Below are 18,546 nucleotides of genomic sequence, written 5' to 3' on the forward strand. Positions count from 1 at the left end.
TACACTTAAACAGTGTACCTGTTCCGTCTTACCTATCTTGTTTGTAACCTGGGAACTGCAAAGGAGGCTTCTTGTAAAAAAAATTCACAAGTGGAAACTCTCAATTTCATTCTTAAAAGTTATTCATTTAGAGCAGGGGTCTCAAACTCAAATTACCTGAGGGCCACAAGTCAAGTTTCCATATCCCATGGGGGGCCGCATGCAAACTTTCAAACTTCAAAAACAGTACTGGTGTCAGCGAACGCATTATTAACCCTGACCACTACACTGCACACTGACCACTACACTACACACTGACCACTACACTACACACTGACCACTCACCATCAGGGTACAGCACATCAGGGCCAGGGCACAGCACACATGAGTGCACAGCGCACATCAGGGTACAAAGCCCAGCACATCAGGGTACAAAGCCCAGCCCAGCACATCAGGGTACAGGGCACATCAGAGCACAGCACATAAGGGTACAGCACAACAGGCCACATCAGCGTGCACGGCACATCAGGGCAGGGCATATCAGGACAGGGCACATGGCACAGTGCAGGACATGGCACATCAGGGCACAGCACATCAGGACAGGGCACATGGCACATCAGGGTACAGGGCACATGAAACAGCACATCAGGGTACAAAGCCCAGCACATCAGGGTACATGGGGCACATCAGGGTACATGGGGCACATGGCACATCAGGGTACATGGGCCACATCAGGGTACATGGGGCACAATCAGAGCACATCAGGGCACATGGGGCATATCAGGGCACATGGGGCACATACAAGCACACCAGGGCACATGGGGCACATGAGAGCATATTAGGGCACAATCAGGGAACATGGGGCACACCAGGGAACATGGGGCACATGGGAGCACATCAGGGCACAGCACATCAGGACAGGGCACATGGCACATCAGGGTACAGGACATGGCACATGAGAGCACATCAGGACAGGGCACATGGCACATGAAACAGCACATCAGGGTACAAAGCCCAGCACATCAGGGTACCCCATGTGCACATGAGAGCACATCAGGACACATGAGGGCACATCAGGGCACATGAGAGCACATTAGGGCACAATCAGGGCACATGAGAGCACATCAGGGCACATGAGGGCACATCAGGGCACATGAGAGCACATCAGGGCACATGAAAGCACATTAGGGCACATGAAAGCACATTATGGCACAATCAGGGCACATGAGAGCACATCAGGGCACATGAGAGCACATCAGGGCACATGAGAGAGCACATCAGGGAACATGAAAGCACATCAGGGCACATGAGAGCACATTAGGGCACAATCAGGGCACATGAGAGCACATCAGGGCACATGAGAGCACACCAGGGCACAGGTCAGCATTTACTTGTTGTTTTTTTCAAAGGCAGAGTAGCGCAGGAAGCGTCTGTCATAAGTTCACTTGTCTCTCATGTCACGCTGCTACTCCCCGGCAGCGCCCCCCCTCTCTTCTCGTCCATCTCATATAATGTCACAAGCAAATGGGGATGGACGAGAAGAGAGGAGGGGCCGCCGGGGAGTAGCAGTGTGACATGAGAGACAAGTGAACTTATGACAGACGCTTCCTGCGCTACTCTTCATGCACCTCGATCTACACTTCCGCGGCACCCGCCCTGCCTGCGGGCCATTTAAAACCGGTCCGCAGGCCGCAATTGGCCCGCGGGACGGTACTTTGAGACCCCTGATTTAGAGAGTGTGGTTTTGGGTTTGTATTTAGAGTAGTTAAAGCGGGGGTTCACCCTGTTAAAAAAAAAAAAAATGTTTTTTTTTATTAGACCATTACTTTCGGCATCGTAGCGCGAGCTACGGTATGCCGGTCCTAAATTTTTAATCCCCGTACTCACTGTGGTATCGTTGATTGAAGAATCCGGGGAATGGGCGTTCCTATGGTGAGAGAAGGTGATTGACGGCCGGCCCTGGCACGTCACGCTTCTCCGGAAATAGCCGAAATAGGCTTGGCTATTCACGGCGCCTGCGCATAGCCTGTGCGCAGGCGCTGTGAATAGCCGAGACCTACTCCGGCTGTCTTCGGGGAGCGTGACGTGCCAGAGCCGGCCGTCAATCATCCTCCCTCTCCATAGGCACGCCCATTCCCCGCGGGAGTCGGATTCTTCAATCAACAATAGCACAGTGAGTACGGGGATTAAAAATTTAAGACCGGCATACCGTAGCTCGCGCTACGATGCCGAAAGTAATGGAATAATGAGGTGAAGGAGGGTGAACTACCGCTTTAAGAATATTCTATTTAAGGGCCTATATATAGAGGAGATGCTTCTGTCTGCCTTCTGCTGAAAGATTGAGAGAACGTTAGCTAGAGGCACGTTAGTTAGTGACATACAGGCAGTTTAGTATATATATATATATATATATATATATATATATATATATATATATAGTACAGTCAGTGTAAAGTATATAATACAGTGCATTGAAGTGGTTAAGGGGAACTCTATGACAGAATTAGGAAAAAAAAACAGCATGGGTTCCCCCCCCCCCCAAGTCCATACAGGCCCTTTGGGTCTGGTATAGAATTTAAGGGGAACTCCATGCCAAAATGTAAAAAAAAAACCAGCCTGGGACCCCCCAAAATCCATACCAGGCCCCTGGCATAGATTTTAAGGGGAACTCCACTCCACTTTTTTTTTTAAATTGGGGAAAATCTATACCAGACCCTTATCCGAGCAAGCAGCCTTGCAGGCCAGGATGGGGGGGGGGAACGAGCGGGAGCCCCCCTCCTGAATCATACCACGCCGCTTACCCTCAATATAGGGAGGGTGCTTTGGGGTCCCCATCTTGATGGGGACAAGGGCCTCATCCCCATAACCCTTGCCCGGTGGTTGTGGGGGTCTGCGGGCATGGGGGGATTATCAGAATCTGGAAGCCCCCTTTCACAAGGGGCCCCCCAGATCCCACCCCCCTATGTGAATGGGTGTGGGGTACATTGTACTCCTAACCTTTCACCAAAAAAAGTGTCAAACAGTAAAAAACACAAAAGACAGTTTTTGTCAATTCCTTAATCAAATGAACATTTCAGACAAGATCAGTGAGTTGATTTTGAAGTATTTACAACTTTTAATTTTTTTTTGCTATAAACTGATGACCAGTATTTCTATAGTATTACAGTCCAACACAAAGCCAAATGACCTGTGACACTAAAGCCTTAGTGCAAACAACAAACTCAGGGCCAGATTCACGTATTTCCAGGTAACTTAGCGGCGGCGTAACGTATCACATTTACGTTACACCGCCGCAAGTTTTACGGGCAAGTGCTTGATTCACAAAGCACTTGCCTGTAAAGTTGCGGCGGCGTAGCGTAAATCCGCCCAGCGCAAGCCCGCCTAATTCAAATGGGGCGGGGACCATTTCAATTAGGCGCGTTCCCGCGCCGAACGTACTGCGCATGCTCCGTCCCTAAAATTTACCGACGTGCATTGCGCTAAATGACGTCGCAAGGACGTCATTGGTTTCGACGTTAACGTAAATGGCGTCCAGCGCCATTCACGGACGACTTACGCAAACGACGTTAAATTTCAAATTTCAACGCGGGAACGACGGCCATACTTAACATTGGCTAGACCACCTAGAGGGCAGCTTTATCTTTACGCCGCGTATCCCTACGGAAATGGTGTACATTTACTGCGACGGGCAAAGCGTACGTTCGTGATTCGGCGTAACTAGTCATTTGCATATTCTTAGCCGACCGCAATGGAATCGCCACCTAGCGGCCGGCCTAGAATTGCAGCCTAAGATCCGACGGTGTAAGTCACTTACACCTGTCGGATCTTAGGGAGATCTATGCGTAACCTGATTCTATGAATCAGGCGCATAGATACGACCTTCGTATCTCAGAGATACGACGGCGTATCAGGAGATACGCCGTCGTATCTCTTTTATGAATCTGGCCCTCAGCTTTTAATGGTGTATATCTGCAACTCAAGAAGACTGTATAAATTTAATATAATTGACACAGAAGGGTACAAAACTCACAGTGATGGGAATAAAACAAAGGAATAATTGTCACATTTTGTTTTTGTGTTATATACAACTCAGTAGGTGTCAATAGTGAATTTTCTTTAATTTACATAAAAAACACTACCTACAATAGAACCTGTAGTCAAGGTGAAAGTGTTTTTTTTTTTTAAGTATGTTTTCCTACAAAGTATTGTCTTTTTACCCCCAGCAAATGAAAAAAATAAATGTTTCTCCATATGCTTGGCTATTATATTTTCAGCATAACTAGTTTCTAGGAACTTGACAGCTGCCTTTGAATTATTCAAACATTATGTCCTGAAAATTCCCAGACAAAGAGAAACGCATACAGTAATGGTTAAATATTCAGCTGTCATCCTTGGAAATATATGATGCAAGTGGAGGCAAGCGAAGGAAGGAACGAACACTTTAGGGTCTTCAAAATTGTTTTAGATTACCTCCTTTTTAAAATATATTCAAAACAGAACTATACTGAACATTGTACAATAAGTATTGTATGCATGACTGCTGAGAAGCTTAGGCTTAACCTAACTTACCATAACAACCATAACAAAAAACCTTGCCCCCCCCCAATAATTATGCACAGGCCATATAAAGTTGGAAGTGGGCAAGGCCACAGCTTTATTGAAACGTATTGTTATAACAAACTGTAGCGCTACCCCCGAAAGAGCCGCTGATTTGTTGTTGGGATCGGCATATTAACCATGTCCTTTTTTCCCCACAAATAGAGCTTTCTTTTGGTGGTATTTGATCACCTCTGCGGTTTTTATTTTTTGCGCTATAAACAAAAGTAGAGCGTCAATTTTTTAAAAAAAAAATCAGTATTTTTTAATTTTTGCTATAATAAATATCCCCAAAAAATCTATAACATTTTTTTTTTTTTGACAGTTTAGGCCGATAAGTAGTCTTCTACATATTTTTGATAAAAAAATCACTAAGATTTATTGCCTTTTTATTTATTTTAATTGTTTTACTAGTAATGGCGGCGATATGCGATTTTTAATGTGACCGTGACATTGCGACAGACATATCAGACAGTTTTATCAAATTTTTAGGCCCATTCAAATTTATACTGCGATTAATGCTATAAACCTGCACTGATTACTGTATAAATGTGACTGGCAGGGAAGGGGTTATCCCTAGGGGGCGCTGAAGGGGTTAAATATGTTCCCTAGTGAGTGATTCTAACTGTAGGGGGCGGGGACTCACAAGGGGAAGCGATCGATAAATGTTCATCTGTACTGGGAACACACACATCGGTCTCCTCACCTCTGACAGGACGTGGATCTGTGTGTTTACTGATGTGATTGCGGGCAATTGTGGGTGCCCGGTGGACATCGTGGCTGCCAGGCACGCGCACCAGGTCCAGAGCGATGCCGCGGTGCGCGCTCCCCCTAGATGGCGGGAAGCCCTAGACGTCATATGACGTCCACCCAGGATGGGAGATCCCATCTGTGGACGTCATTTGACAATGGGCGGGTAGGGAAGTGGTTAACAGGTCCTTTATTTAAAAAATAAAACAATTTCAATGTCAATCCATTGCAAATCATGTCATTCAGCGATGCAGATCTGCATAAATCGCGGTAAACGATGCCTGCTGACCCGTCGAAAAAAAAAGAAGAAAATCCCGCTAACTGCCCCTATTATTCACTGAGGCCCCATACACACGACCGGATCTATCCGCTGAAACTGGTCTGACGGACCAGTTCCAGCGGACAGATCTGGTCGTGTGTAGGCCCGAGCGGACAATTGTCCGGTGGATCGGACAGTTTCCAGCGGATCAAAATTTCTTAGCATGCTAAGAAATCTATCCGCTGGAAACCTGTCCGTCGGACGTGTTCGGTCGTCTGTACAGACTCACCGGACACGTCCGACCGCCATCCCTCGAATGCGTCGTACTGATTCGACGCATGCGTGGAAGCTTTGAACTTCCAGGGCCGCCCACGTTGCCGCGTCATCGTCGCCCCGCGTATTGTTTACGCGCGGATTTCTGTCTGATGGTGTGTACAACCATCAGACAGAAATCTCCGGGCGGACATGTCCGCTGAAAACGGTCCGGCGGACCGTTTTCAGCGGATTGTCCGCCTGTGTGTACGAGGCCTTACACTAAATTACATCTTCTGAGCCCTGCCTCTAAAAGCAAATGTCACGCTAACCCTGTAGGAGCCACTGGTAAGGATGGGTCGTCTGTTCTTTGCCTCAACCTTTTCAAGAACCTCAGCCCCTCTAAGGCCGCATACAGACGAGCATACATGTACGATGAAACCGGTCCGCCGGACCGTTTTCACCGTACATGTCTGCCCGGGGATTTCTGTATATTGGCTGTACTCACCATCAGACAGAAATCCGCGCGTAAACAATACGCGGGGCGTGTCCACGCCGTCGCCGCGACGATGACGCAGTGACGTGGGCGGCCCTGCCAGTTCAATGCTTCCACGCATGCGTCGAAGTCATTCGACGCATGCGAGGGATGGCGGGCGCTCGGACATGCACGGTAGGTCTGTACAGACGACCGAACATGTCCGAGCGGGCAGGATTCCAGCGGGCTGTTTTAAAACAAGTCCAGAAATATTTGCCCGCTGGAAAAAGGCTCGGCGGGCAAATGTATGCTGGAATCCTGTCCGCTCGGGCCTACACACGACCGAACATGTCTGCTGAAACTGGTCCGCGGACCAGTTTCAGCAGACATGTTCGGTCGTGTGTACGGGGCCTTACACAACAGGTTGGTGTACAAACATAAAATGTCACAGGAAATCACCAAACATAATAATTAGAACCCAATAGTTGCGCTATATCAAAGAAAATAGGCACCACATCGGGTAGTAAAGGCAAACTTAATATGTAGTCACCCAATATGGTTGGTAACTAGGCAAGCATAACATGCATTACCAATGGTAAAAAGTAAAAACATAATTTAGTGTAGCACTACCCCTGTAGGGATTGCAGGTTCCCTAATGCTGCACATCCAGGCACATAACATCTTCAGCTTTCATCCAGACACAGTAAACAGTCCTTTAGCTTTGTTTTTGTGTTTTATTAGGGGTAATAACTTGGAAGGTGATAGGAATTATGGGATGCCCAAAACCAGGGACAACCTCCTCCCTATGTGCACAGTTCCACTTTGTTCTTCTCCTGCACAACTGCACTTAATTATTTGTACAGCTCCAAATGATTCCTTTTTTTTCTTAAGGGAACAGTCTCTGTTAGACTTAGCAACAACCCCTTACAGGCTAGGAACTCTTAGGCCCCATTCACACCTAGGCGTTTTTACGCCTGAAACGCACTGCTCACGAACGCGAGAGGGCAGAATTAACATTGTTTCCTATGGTGCCTGTTCACACCTGAACGCCTGAACGCCTGAACGCCTGTCGCGCGAAGCTCAAACTAGTCCCGGACCTTTTTTTGTCGCGCGAATCGCGCGACATAGGCGTTTTCGAGCGTTTTTTTTTTACCATAGAAAGTAATGGGAAACGCGCGAATTGAGCGTATCGCGCGACAGCAAGCGTTTTTACGCGCGTTTTTACGCGCGTTTTGACGCCCATACAGCTCCAAAACAAAACAGGAAATGACATATTTTTTTACAGGAACTTGTGAAATCACCATTTTACTTTACTTACAATAAAGAAAAGTCACATTTTTATCAATGGAGGCCGAATTTGATAGAACCCTTTCCATGCTGGAGCCTGAAAATTTCATCAGGATGGTGAAAGAGCACCCCTGTCTTTATGACAGCAGGGCACCGGGCTACAAAATGAGGACCACCCGTTGGGACGCTTGGTGTTCAATTGGGAGCCAAATCTATGAGAACTTGGCACGGATAAATAAGTCCCATGATAGCAAAGGTAAACTCTATCAAAAAACATAACAGAAATACAAAATGCCACTAATGAAATAATGGAATGATTGTTTGTCGTTACAGTAGGCATTTATTACCGTACCAATATGCTGTTAAGTTTAAAAATGTGTCTTTACAAATATGACTATTGTGCGGTCATGCGACATGGCTTATAAACATAAATTGCGTTCTCTTCTTCCCACAAATAGAGCTTATTAATGGTGATATTTGATCCCCTCTGTGATTTTTAATAATCCAACAATGTAGTGACATTTTTCAAAAAAAATATTATTTTACACATCTTTAATCTAAAAAAAAAAAAAAATTCAATCGACCTAGCGACTACAGCGTCAGGTGGGGACGGGGGCTACACAGGACCTTACACTAAACTGCCTGCAGTGATCAGTAAATATATGTTCACTGCATTCATTGATACTGTGACAAGGGGATGGGGGAGTGGATTGGAGATCCAAAAGGGGATTGTGCCTACGTGTACTGGTGTCAGTGTCATCACTTCCCTCTTCCTGTGTTTACACAGGAGGAGAAAGTGACACGCAGGGGGACACATATAGAGCCACTTAACCCCCGGATGTACCCTGGGGGTCCTGATCGGACCCCCAACCCACGTCTAGGCGGTCACTTACAGGCCCTTTATTAGACCACAGAATAAATACATAAACTAAGTTTACAATTGATAGAATGTCACTAATATAAAATGGCACACAATATGATAGGGCTATTGAACCCAATGATAAAACTGTATCAAAATAAAATTAGAATGAGACTTCTTAAAACATGAATCATTTTTTATTTTTTTTCCACAAAACAGCATAGTAAAGATTATATTTCACAAAATAAGCGTGTCAAAAGCTGAAAAGTTCAATAAATTAAATGGAATTGAGCTGCCAAGGGACCTGCCCTTCAGGAGAGACAAAGTATGCCGCATACTGTTCACGGACATGTGTCCCCTGTGTGTTCCCACGTACACCAGTCCAATGAGCTCTTTCCAGAGTCTCATGGACTGGCTCCTCGTAATCTAGACCATCGCGCTGCCTGACAAAATTGTGCAAGCCACACGCCGCTTTTACAGCACTAATGGCATTTTGCATGTTGAGGACAATCGGTGTGTGGAGAACCCTCCACTTGTTCGCCAAAATTCCAAAAGCACACTCAACTACGCGGCGTGCTCTGCTAAGCCGGTAGTTGAATATGCGTTTGTCTTCGTTCAGATTATGTCCTGAATAAGGCCGAAGTAGGTGTGTGTTCAGAGCAAAAGCCTCATCACCCACAAAGACACTTGGTAGGGGAGGGCCGTTTGTGCCCGGGAGTGGACTATTTTGTGGAAGGTCCAGACCATCTGTTCGAAGTAATTGCCCAAAAGAGGAGTTCCCAAAAATCGCTGAGTCTGCACTACTTCCATAGGAACCAATGTCAATATAGGTAAAGCAATAATTGGCATCAGCCACAGCCATTAAGACGAATGAAAAGTATTTCTTATAATTGAAATACTGGCTCCCACTAGCCATGGGCTTAACAATCCTGATGTGTTTCCCATCGATCGCTCCTAGACAATTCGGAAAGTTACAGCGTTCCCAGAATACTTCGGAAATTTTTTCCCAGTCCTCTGCTGCCGGTTTTTTAAACACAATGGGTTTCAGGACTTCCCAAATGGCACTGCAGGTGTCCCGAATTATATAACTGGCAGTAGATCTTCCAATACGAAACGAGTAATGCAGACTTGCAATCGATTGTCCAGTTGATAGATACCTACAAAGAAAATAATATATATTATTTTATTTTATTTTTTACAGTGAAAATGCTAAAACTCAAATGGAAGAGTATACGGGACGCCTACGCTCGCCAGCTGAAGGCACAGCGGGAGCAGCGGCGAAGTGGGAGTGGAGCATGTTCGGTAAAAGAATACGTTCACGCAAAGGAATTGGAGTTTCTGAGACCGGTGCTGGATTTGGGGAGGTAAACCATTATCTGTACTTTGCTCGGTAAACCAAATGTTTAAAATTATTTTTGAATACATGATTTCTTTTTTCAGTACTGAAAGCTGCTGGGACGAGGCTGCCACAGCTGTAGTAGACAGAGAGAGCGTGGCAGAGAGAGGGGACAGAGAGAGCGTGGCATCGGGGGATCAAGCGATGGCTACTCTGGAGCCGGAACCGCAGCACTCTGAGGCATCAAATTCTAATGCGACGAGACCACTTGCAGAGCAGTCCCCAGTTAACATCGCGCATATTGGACCTCCGCGTGCTCTGCGTAGGAGGGCTCCTGCTCCGGATCCAGCCCTGGATCGTATGTTGGACATTATGACAAACATGTCTGACCGGATGAGCAATAGATCATATGGCCAAAATGTAGCAAAATGTCTGGGGGAACTAATCGATAAAGTTCCCCCAAATCTGCAAGCGGTGGTGCTGTCCTGTACGGCTAGATACATCTCGACATTTATACCCCCGACAGAAGCTGACGATTTATCAGAACCACCACCACCCTATGGCCCATATGCCAATAAACGGACCGAGCATGTCCCAACACCACCCACGACCCATTTCTCCCCACCACCCGTTACCCTTTGGACAGGACCACAGCTTTCCGACCAACCTCCTCGACCAACACCACCACCGACTTCTGCTCACCATCCTTTGACCACCACTCTATCTCATTTACCTCCTGTGCCAACACCTTCCACTCACACTTCTCTGAATCCTTTTCCTTATACACAACCTTCTTCTTACCACCCTCATTCTCCTTTTCCTCATCTCTCAACACCACCTGTCACATACAGTACTCTGCCTCCTACAACACTTTCTTCTTACCACCCACCACCTTCTACTTACCCTGCGTTAACGACTACACCTACATCACATTACCCACATCGACCGAGACAATCGACTTTCAGGAATGCCCCAACACGAACACCACCACAAGCAACACCACCTTCCAATTGGTCAGGGGAAGACAGCACCACCTCCACTTGGCCCCCTTTTGCCCACGCACTGTCGGTCGCCATGTCACCGCACGGGGAAGAGGACTCCTCCCCAAATTTACATCAATTGTAAATAAGGAATATGTATAAAACATATAGGTAGGCACTTTGTGTATATTTTCCTAATAAAAAAAAAAACGACCCAATGTTTTGGTTGATTAAAATATTAAAATAATTTTGTTCCTACAGAATTTTTGTTTGGTTTTTATTACACATATATATATATATATATATATATATAATAGAGTGTATTACATTCAAAGCGCTAAATAAAAATTACCTCAGTGTTATGATAAGTCGCTCCACAGGGGGGATACAGTTGCGGAAGTAGGTGTCCATCCTCTGCAATCTGTTGATCAACAATTCCAGCAACTCATCAAAGCTGTAAAGGAAAATGAAATTTAAAATTGGCAATGGAATGGTACTAGGGTTGCCACCTTTCCGGGATTCGCCAGAACAGTTCGGGTTTGGAATCATGTGTCCGGGTTTCAGACTGCCTGACACTCTGACAGATTTTTCTGACCAGAATATGGATTTCCGGCAGGGTTAATGGCTGCAGGGGATGAAAACTTACAACCCAGCAGCCACAGATATACCAGGATGAGATGTGCTATCTGCCAAGGGGTGAGTAAGCTCACCCTCCATCGCTGTCTGACAGAAGCACCCCCCCCCCCCCTTTCTCTATCCTGCCTCTTGGTGAGTACACTAGGATAAATCAGAGTTCTCACATTGGAGTCCTCTCCGTACATCAGAGATCTCGGTTTCCCCCTTAGATCATGGTTCACAGAGCATCCCTTATGTCTGAGTATCTTGAGGTCTCGCTTCAATCAGATTATGTTGGTTAACCCATACAGTGAAAGGGAAATCTGGGAGTTGATATGCAAAAGGGTGACTGTGATGTAAAGGGGGACTCTGTGCACTGTAATGTAAAGGGGGACTCTGTGCACTGTAATGTAAAGGGGGACTCTGTGCACTGTAATGTAAAGGGGGACTCTGTGCACTGTAATGTAAAGGGGGACTCTGTGCACTGTAATGTAAAGGGGGAACTTTGTGGACTCTAATGTAAAGGGGGAACTCTGTGGACTCTAATGTAAAGGGGGAACTCTGTGCACTGCAATGGAAAGGGGACTATTTGTATTATATTCATATGATTAGAAATGTAAAATACTAACAAAATATATGTATAGTTCATAGTATTAAAAAAAATAGTTGTGCACCGCAGAAGTGTACATGTTTGACTTGAAGAAAAGGTGGCAACCCAAATGGTACAATGTAAAAAATAAATGATTCCAGATCATTTTTTACTAACCTTTTTATGGACATTCTGGTGTAGTCCAGAAATTTGTCTTCATGGTCACGGAGGTCTTGGTACATCACCCAAAATTGCCCTCTTTCTTCCCGATCAGCAATGACGGGGTGTATCCAAAATCTGCGTTGCCTCTTCCTTTTTCTCTGCCTCTCGTTTATAAGATATTGGCTAGCAGTGGCTGCTGCCATGAACAAAGCCATCTCGTCATCACTCATTTTCACAATGGAGTCAGAAGCACAAGGATGACCCGGAAGAGGAATTATCACCCAGGAAGAGGAAAAAAAAACCTTTCACATAGCAACAAATGATGACAGAGGTGATCTATTTTACTATTGGTCAAAAAAAAAAAAAAAACGCTGGACGTCGCTCTGCGCAAACGCGCGCAAACGCGCACCAAAACGCGCGAAAAAAACGCGCGTAAAAACGCCTGTAACGCCTACGCCTAGGTGTGAATGCAGCCTTAGTCCCTGTACACACGATCAGTCCATCCGATGAAAATGGACTGAAGGCTGAAGTCTGATGGTCCGATGTGCCTACACACCATCAGTTCAAAATCCGATCGAGTCCAACGCGGTGACGTAAAACACAACGACGTGCTGAAAAAACGAAGTTCAATGCTTCCAAGCATGCGTCGACTTGATTCAGAGCATGCGCAGGTTTTGAACCGATGCTTTTGCGTACTAACCATCGGTTTTGACCGATCGGTCATCAATCCATCCGATTTTAAAGCAAGTTCTAAAACTTTGGACTGAAGGACAAAAGTCTGATGGGCCATACACACGGTAGGTTTGGGCTGATGAAACTGAACTTCAGTCCGTTTTCATCAGTTTGGACCGATGGTGTGTACAAGGCCTTAGTCCCTTGGTAAGTAGCACAACATGGTGCGAATTGCATCCCATCGCAAAAAGGTGCTTTGGTCAGGAAGGGGGTAAATTCTTCCGGAGCTGAAGTGGTTAAACCCCACGAGGACAAGTCTGTGACGCCTAAGGGCACATTCTGCAAAGTATATCGAAAAGGATACTGATACTTTGTCACGTGTTCTTATAAAAATACCTTTTTAGCACGTCTTGATCCGTCCTTATCCAGCTCGCTATAGAGTGCCAGAGTGTCCCTAATAAAACCAGAATAATTGGAATCCTACTTGCTAGCAAATTAACTCCTAACTTAGTAAAGCGCTAATCCTTGCAGCAGAAATATCACGGCTCTTACAATGTTAATGCAAATAGGCTTAGCTCTGAAAAGACCATTAAAGTTTTTCCAGTATAGAATTTCACACACAACAGAGAACCAAGGACATCTTTTCATCGCTTCATCACCATCGCTAATTAACAAACTCCACAGAAGGCGTCAATTCTTGCAGCCATTTTTCTTTACAATATTTATTTTGAGACAGATTTCAACCACAGTTGTCGCCGCGAAGATGTGCAGATGCGTTTTTTTTTGCCTAATTATTCCCTATTGTGAGATCTGTTCCATTTCTACTCATTACATCTATTGAGGAATAGTGGTGGACGGCTGTGACCCCCAATTTTTGGCTTTTTTACGCCATTCTGATGTTTCACACCCACATGTGAAGCTTGCTGAACCCTCTAATAAACACAAAAGGCAAAACTGAATGGCAAATGCATAACAGCTAGAAACTTCATTAGGGTAAAATATATATTTGTAGCTCATGCAATTTTGTTTAGAAGTTTAACAAAGTGAACTTCTGGAAAAAAAAAACTCACTGCAATTAAATGTATAATTCCACATTAGACACAGCTAAAATAATTGGGGCAGATCCACATAGAAATAGATGGGCGCAGCGTATGTGAGATACGCTACGCCGCTGTAACTTACTTTTGGCCGGTTCGAATCCCCAAAGAATTTGCGCCGTAAGTTATGGCGGCGTAGTGTATCTCTGGCGGTGGAATTCAAATCAATTAGGGGGCGTGTTTCATTTAAATGAAGCGCGTCCCCAAGCCGAATGAACTGCGCATGCTCCTGTTTCTAAATTTCCCGCCGTGCATTGCGCTAAATGACGTTGTTTTTCAGCATGTTGAAAAAACAACGTTTTTCCAACTTCATCATTAAAACAACGTTGCCCACACACCATCATTTAAAAAAAATTATCTAGCAAAGCGCGGTGACGTACAACACGTACGGCGGCACTATAAAAGGGAAGTTCCATTCCCCTTTGGGCTGCTTTAGCTGATTCCGTGTTAGTAAAAGACGATTCGCGCTTTTTTGTCTGTTACAGCGTGATGAATGTGCTTACTCCATTATGAATGGTAGTTTTACCAGAACGAGCGCTCCAGTCTCATAACTTGCTTCTGAGCATGTGCGGGTTTTTAACATCGTTTTAGCCCACACACGATCATTTTTTACAACCCGAAAAATGACATAGTTTAACCACTTCCTGACCGCCGCATGTATATATACGTCCACAGAATGGCACGTACAGGCAAATGGGCGTACATGTACGTCCTTGCCTTCTAGCAGGTGGGGGGTCCGATCGGGGCCCCCCCGCTACATGCGGCGGTCGGATTCCCGCGGGGAGCGATCCGGGACGACGGCGCGGCTATTCGTTTATAGCCGCTCCGTCGCGATCGCTCCCCGGAGCTGAAGAACGGGGAGAGCCGTATGTAAACACGGCTTCCCCGTGCTTCACTATGGTGCTGCATCGATCGAGTGATCCCTTATATAGGGAGACTCGATCGATGACGTCAGTCCTACAGCCACACCCCCCTACAGTTGTAAACACACACTAGGTGAACCCTAACTCCTACAGCGCCCCCTGTGGTTAACTCCCAAACTGCAACTGTCATTTTCACAATAAACAATGCAATTTAAATGCATTTTTTGCTGTGAAAAGGACAATGGTCCCAAAAATGTGTCAAAATTGTCAGAAGTTTCCGCCATAATGTCGCAGTCACGAAAAAAATCGCTGATCGCCGCCATTAGTAGTAAAAAAAAAATAATTAATAAAAATGCAATAAAACTATCCCCTATTTTGTAAACGCTATAAATTTTGCGCAAACCAATCGATAAACGCTTATTGCGATTTTTTTTACCAAAAATAGGTAGAAGAATACGTATCGGTCTAAACTGAGGAATTTTTTTTTTTATATATATGTTTTTGGGGGATATTTATTATAGCAAAAAGTAAAAAATATTGATTTTTTTTCAAAATTGTTGCTCTATTTTTGTTTATAGCGCAAAAAATAAAAACCGCAGAGGTGATCAAATACCACCAAAAGAAAGCTCTATTTGTGGGGAAAAAAGGACGCCAATTTTGTTTGGGAGCCACGTCGCACGACCGCGCAATTGTCTGTTAAAGCGACGCAGTGCCGAATCGCAAAACCTGGCCTGGGCATTTAGCTTAAGTGGTTAAAACGACGTTAAAAAATGCAGCATGTTCGAATTTTTTTTTTGTCGTTTTTCAGAACCTGAAAAATTATGTGAAGCCCACACATGATCATTTAAAATAACATTTTTTAAAAACGATGTTTTTTTCATGCCGAAAAATGATCGTGTGTACGCGGCATGAGCCTGACTTACAAAATAAGAAGCTCCATTTATGAAGTCCAATTTCAGGCAGTTATGAACATTGGTTCTGTATTAAATGAGAAGTGCTAATTGAATGAAGTGGTATCTACTGTCTCTTGAGTATCAGCTCCAAATTCCATTCATTCTGCAAGGTTTGTGTTCGTTTATAACGGTGTGATTGCCCGGAAGGAATACATCAAGTATGCAATGATTTCGAGTAAACAGAAAGCCGAGGACTAGCATGGGGCCTTAAAAAAGGATGAATAGGAAAGTAAGATAATGGATGTAAAACACAGGACTCCAGATGTGAAATGCATAATGAATAATAACATTTTGTCAACAAAAGCAAAGGTAACAGATGAATTCTCCTCTCATATGATGTGAGAAAGCAGGAAGGAGGTGGAATGCTTGATTGAGTTTTGAAAAGCACAGAAGAGAGAAGAGAAAGTTAATGTAGCGCCACCCCCGAGGGAGCCGCTTGGGGAATTTGGGTTCTCTGATCTCCGCCTCAGCTCCAAAAATGGCCTTAGCCCCTGTGGCACACCTGCTTAGATATAAAATCACTACAAACACTTTCCAGAATACAAGTAGAAAATACCGATATCCTAGCTGTGGATTGTTACCAGAAACAGACAGATTCACCTGATAGTGATAAATAATTCAAGTATATTATCACAGAAAGAAATGTGGAAACTTACAGCACTGTTAAACCTTGCTACAGCGTATCAATAGAATAGAAATGACAACATTTAATATTTAGCAACTGTAAATATAGAAAATAAAGCAAAATAATCTACGTGTCCATTGCACTGAGAGGCAGGAGAGGAGGTTTGTCAACTTCTCAGCTCCTTCTGGGCCACAATCACCTTTGAAAGTAACAACAAAAATATGAAGAAATTAGTTAACAGGTACAGAAAAAACACAGATCCGTAACATTGCAGGTCCTGGGGTGAAGGGTACTACTATCTTCTGCTAGCAAACGTTGGGGCCCTTTGTAACAAGAGTAGGTTTAACCACTTAAGGACCGAGCCTCTTTCTAAATTTTAGTGTTTACAAGTTCAAACATTTTTTTTGCTATAAAATTACTTAGAACCCCAAAACATTTTTATATATATTTTTTCTAACACCCTAGAGCAGGGATCCTCAAACTACGGCCCTCCAGCTGTTGTAGAACTACACATCCCATGAGGCATTGTAACACACTGACATTCACAGACATGACTAGGCATGATGGGAATTGTAGTTCCTGAACAACTGGAGGGCCATAGTTTGAAGACCCATGCACTAGAGAATTAACCACTTCCCGACCGCCGCATGTAGATATACGTCGGCAGAATGGCACGGACAGGCACATCAACGTACCTGTACGTGCCTGCCTAGACGTGGGTCGGGGGTCCGATCGGGACCCCCCCCGCTACACGCGGCGGTCGGGTTCCCTCAGGGAGCGATCCGGGACGACGGCGCGGCTATTTGTTTATAGCCGCTCCGTCGAGATCGCTCCCCGGAGCTGAAGAACGGGGAGAGCCGTATGTAAACACGGCTTCCCCGTGCTTCACTATGGCGAGAGGGGGGAGACTCGATCGATGACGTCATTCCTACAGCCACACCCCCCTACAGTTGTAAACACACACTAGGTGAACCCTAACTCCTTCATCGCCCCCCTGTGGTTAACTCCCAAACTGCAACTGTCATTTTCACAATAAACAATGCAATTTAAATGCATTTTTTGCTGTGAAAATGACAATGGTCCCAAATATGTGTCAAAATTGTCCGAAGTGTCCGCCATAATGTCGCAGTCACGAAAAAAATCGCTGATCGCCGCCATTAGTAGTAAAAAAAAAAAAAAAATTATAAAAATGCAATAAAACTATCCCCTATTTTGTAAACGCTATAAATTTTGCGCAAACCAATCGATAAACGCTTATTACGTATTCTTCTACCTATTTTTGGTAAAAAAAATCGCATCGGCCTAAACTGAGGAAAAAAAAAAAATTTTATATATGTTTTTGGGGGATATTTATTATAGCAAAAAGTAAAAAATATTGATTTTTTTTCAAAATTGTCGCTCTATTTTTGTTTATAGCGCAAAAAATAAAAACCGCAGAGGTGATCAAATACCACCAAAAGAAAGCTCTATTTGTGGGGAAAAAAGGACGCCAATTTTGTTTGGGAGCCACGTCGCACGACCGCGCAATTGTCTGTTAAAGCGACGCAGTCCCGAACTGTAAAAACACCTTGGGTCTTTAGGCAGCATATTGGTCCGGTGCTTAAGTAGTTAAATGGCAGTCTTTGCAATACTTTTTGTCACACAGTATTTGCGCAGCAGTCTTACAAGTGCACTTTTCTTGTAAAAAAAACACTTTTTTGAATGAAAAAATTGTAAAGTTCGCCCAATATTTTTTTATATTGTGAAAGTAAAGTAAATTGATACCCAACATGTCACGCTTTAACGTTGCGCCCGCTCGTGGAATGGCGATGAACTTTTACCCTTAAAAATCTCCATAAGCGACTGTGACAGACTCACCAGGGACATCACCGGACCCTCTTATGTCTAAAATCATCCTATGTCCACTAGGGGCATTGGATGACTGAGGAATGATATCTTGGACTACCTGAGATGGGATTATTATGTAATTATTATCCACAATATATTCCAGGATATCTGTTAAGAACTATTTACTGGCTGTTGATTCTGAACTCAATGGGTTAATTGTAAGAGTGACTCATTCATACTGTTAGATGCTAATGCCGTCACCTCCAGCCATCTCTCTGTTCTCTGTGCTAATTGACCCTGCTATTGTGTGAAGATGTCCTGTGTTTACACTTATGATAATGTGTATTGTATAGCAGGTGAGCGGAGACGG

General features: G+C 44.6%; 1 protein-coding gene across 1 annotated transcript; it reads right to left on the reverse strand.

Moving 5' to 3' along the window:
• Positions 1–8,635: 8,635 nt before the first annotated feature.
• Positions 8,636–11,161, reverse strand: LOC120931182 (protein ALP1-like). Its single transcript, XM_040342385.1, has 2 exons — positions 11,126–11,161; positions 8,636–9,614 (listed from the first exon to the last, which is right to left on the reverse strand). The coding sequence occupies exon 2, from the start codon at positions 9,371–9,373 to the stop codon at positions 8,735–8,737; it is 639 nt and encodes a 212-aa protein (XP_040198319.1). The 5' UTR covers positions 9,374–9,614; positions 11,126–11,161; the 3' UTR covers positions 8,636–8,734.
• Positions 11,162–18,546: the final 7,385 nt, after the last annotated feature.

The sequence above is a fragment of the Rana temporaria genome, chromosome 3 (assembly GCF_905171775.1).
Source record: "Rana temporaria chromosome 3, aRanTem1.1, whole genome shotgun sequence".
Taxonomy (NCBI): domain Eukaryota; kingdom Metazoa; phylum Chordata; class Amphibia; order Anura; family Ranidae; genus Rana; species Rana temporaria.

What these genes read in the sequence shown, in the direction of transcription:
- LOC120931182 (XM_040342385.1), bottom strand. Translation starts at nt 9,373, where the DNA reads ATGGCTAGTGGGAGCCAGTATTTCAATTATAAGAAATACTTTTCATTC.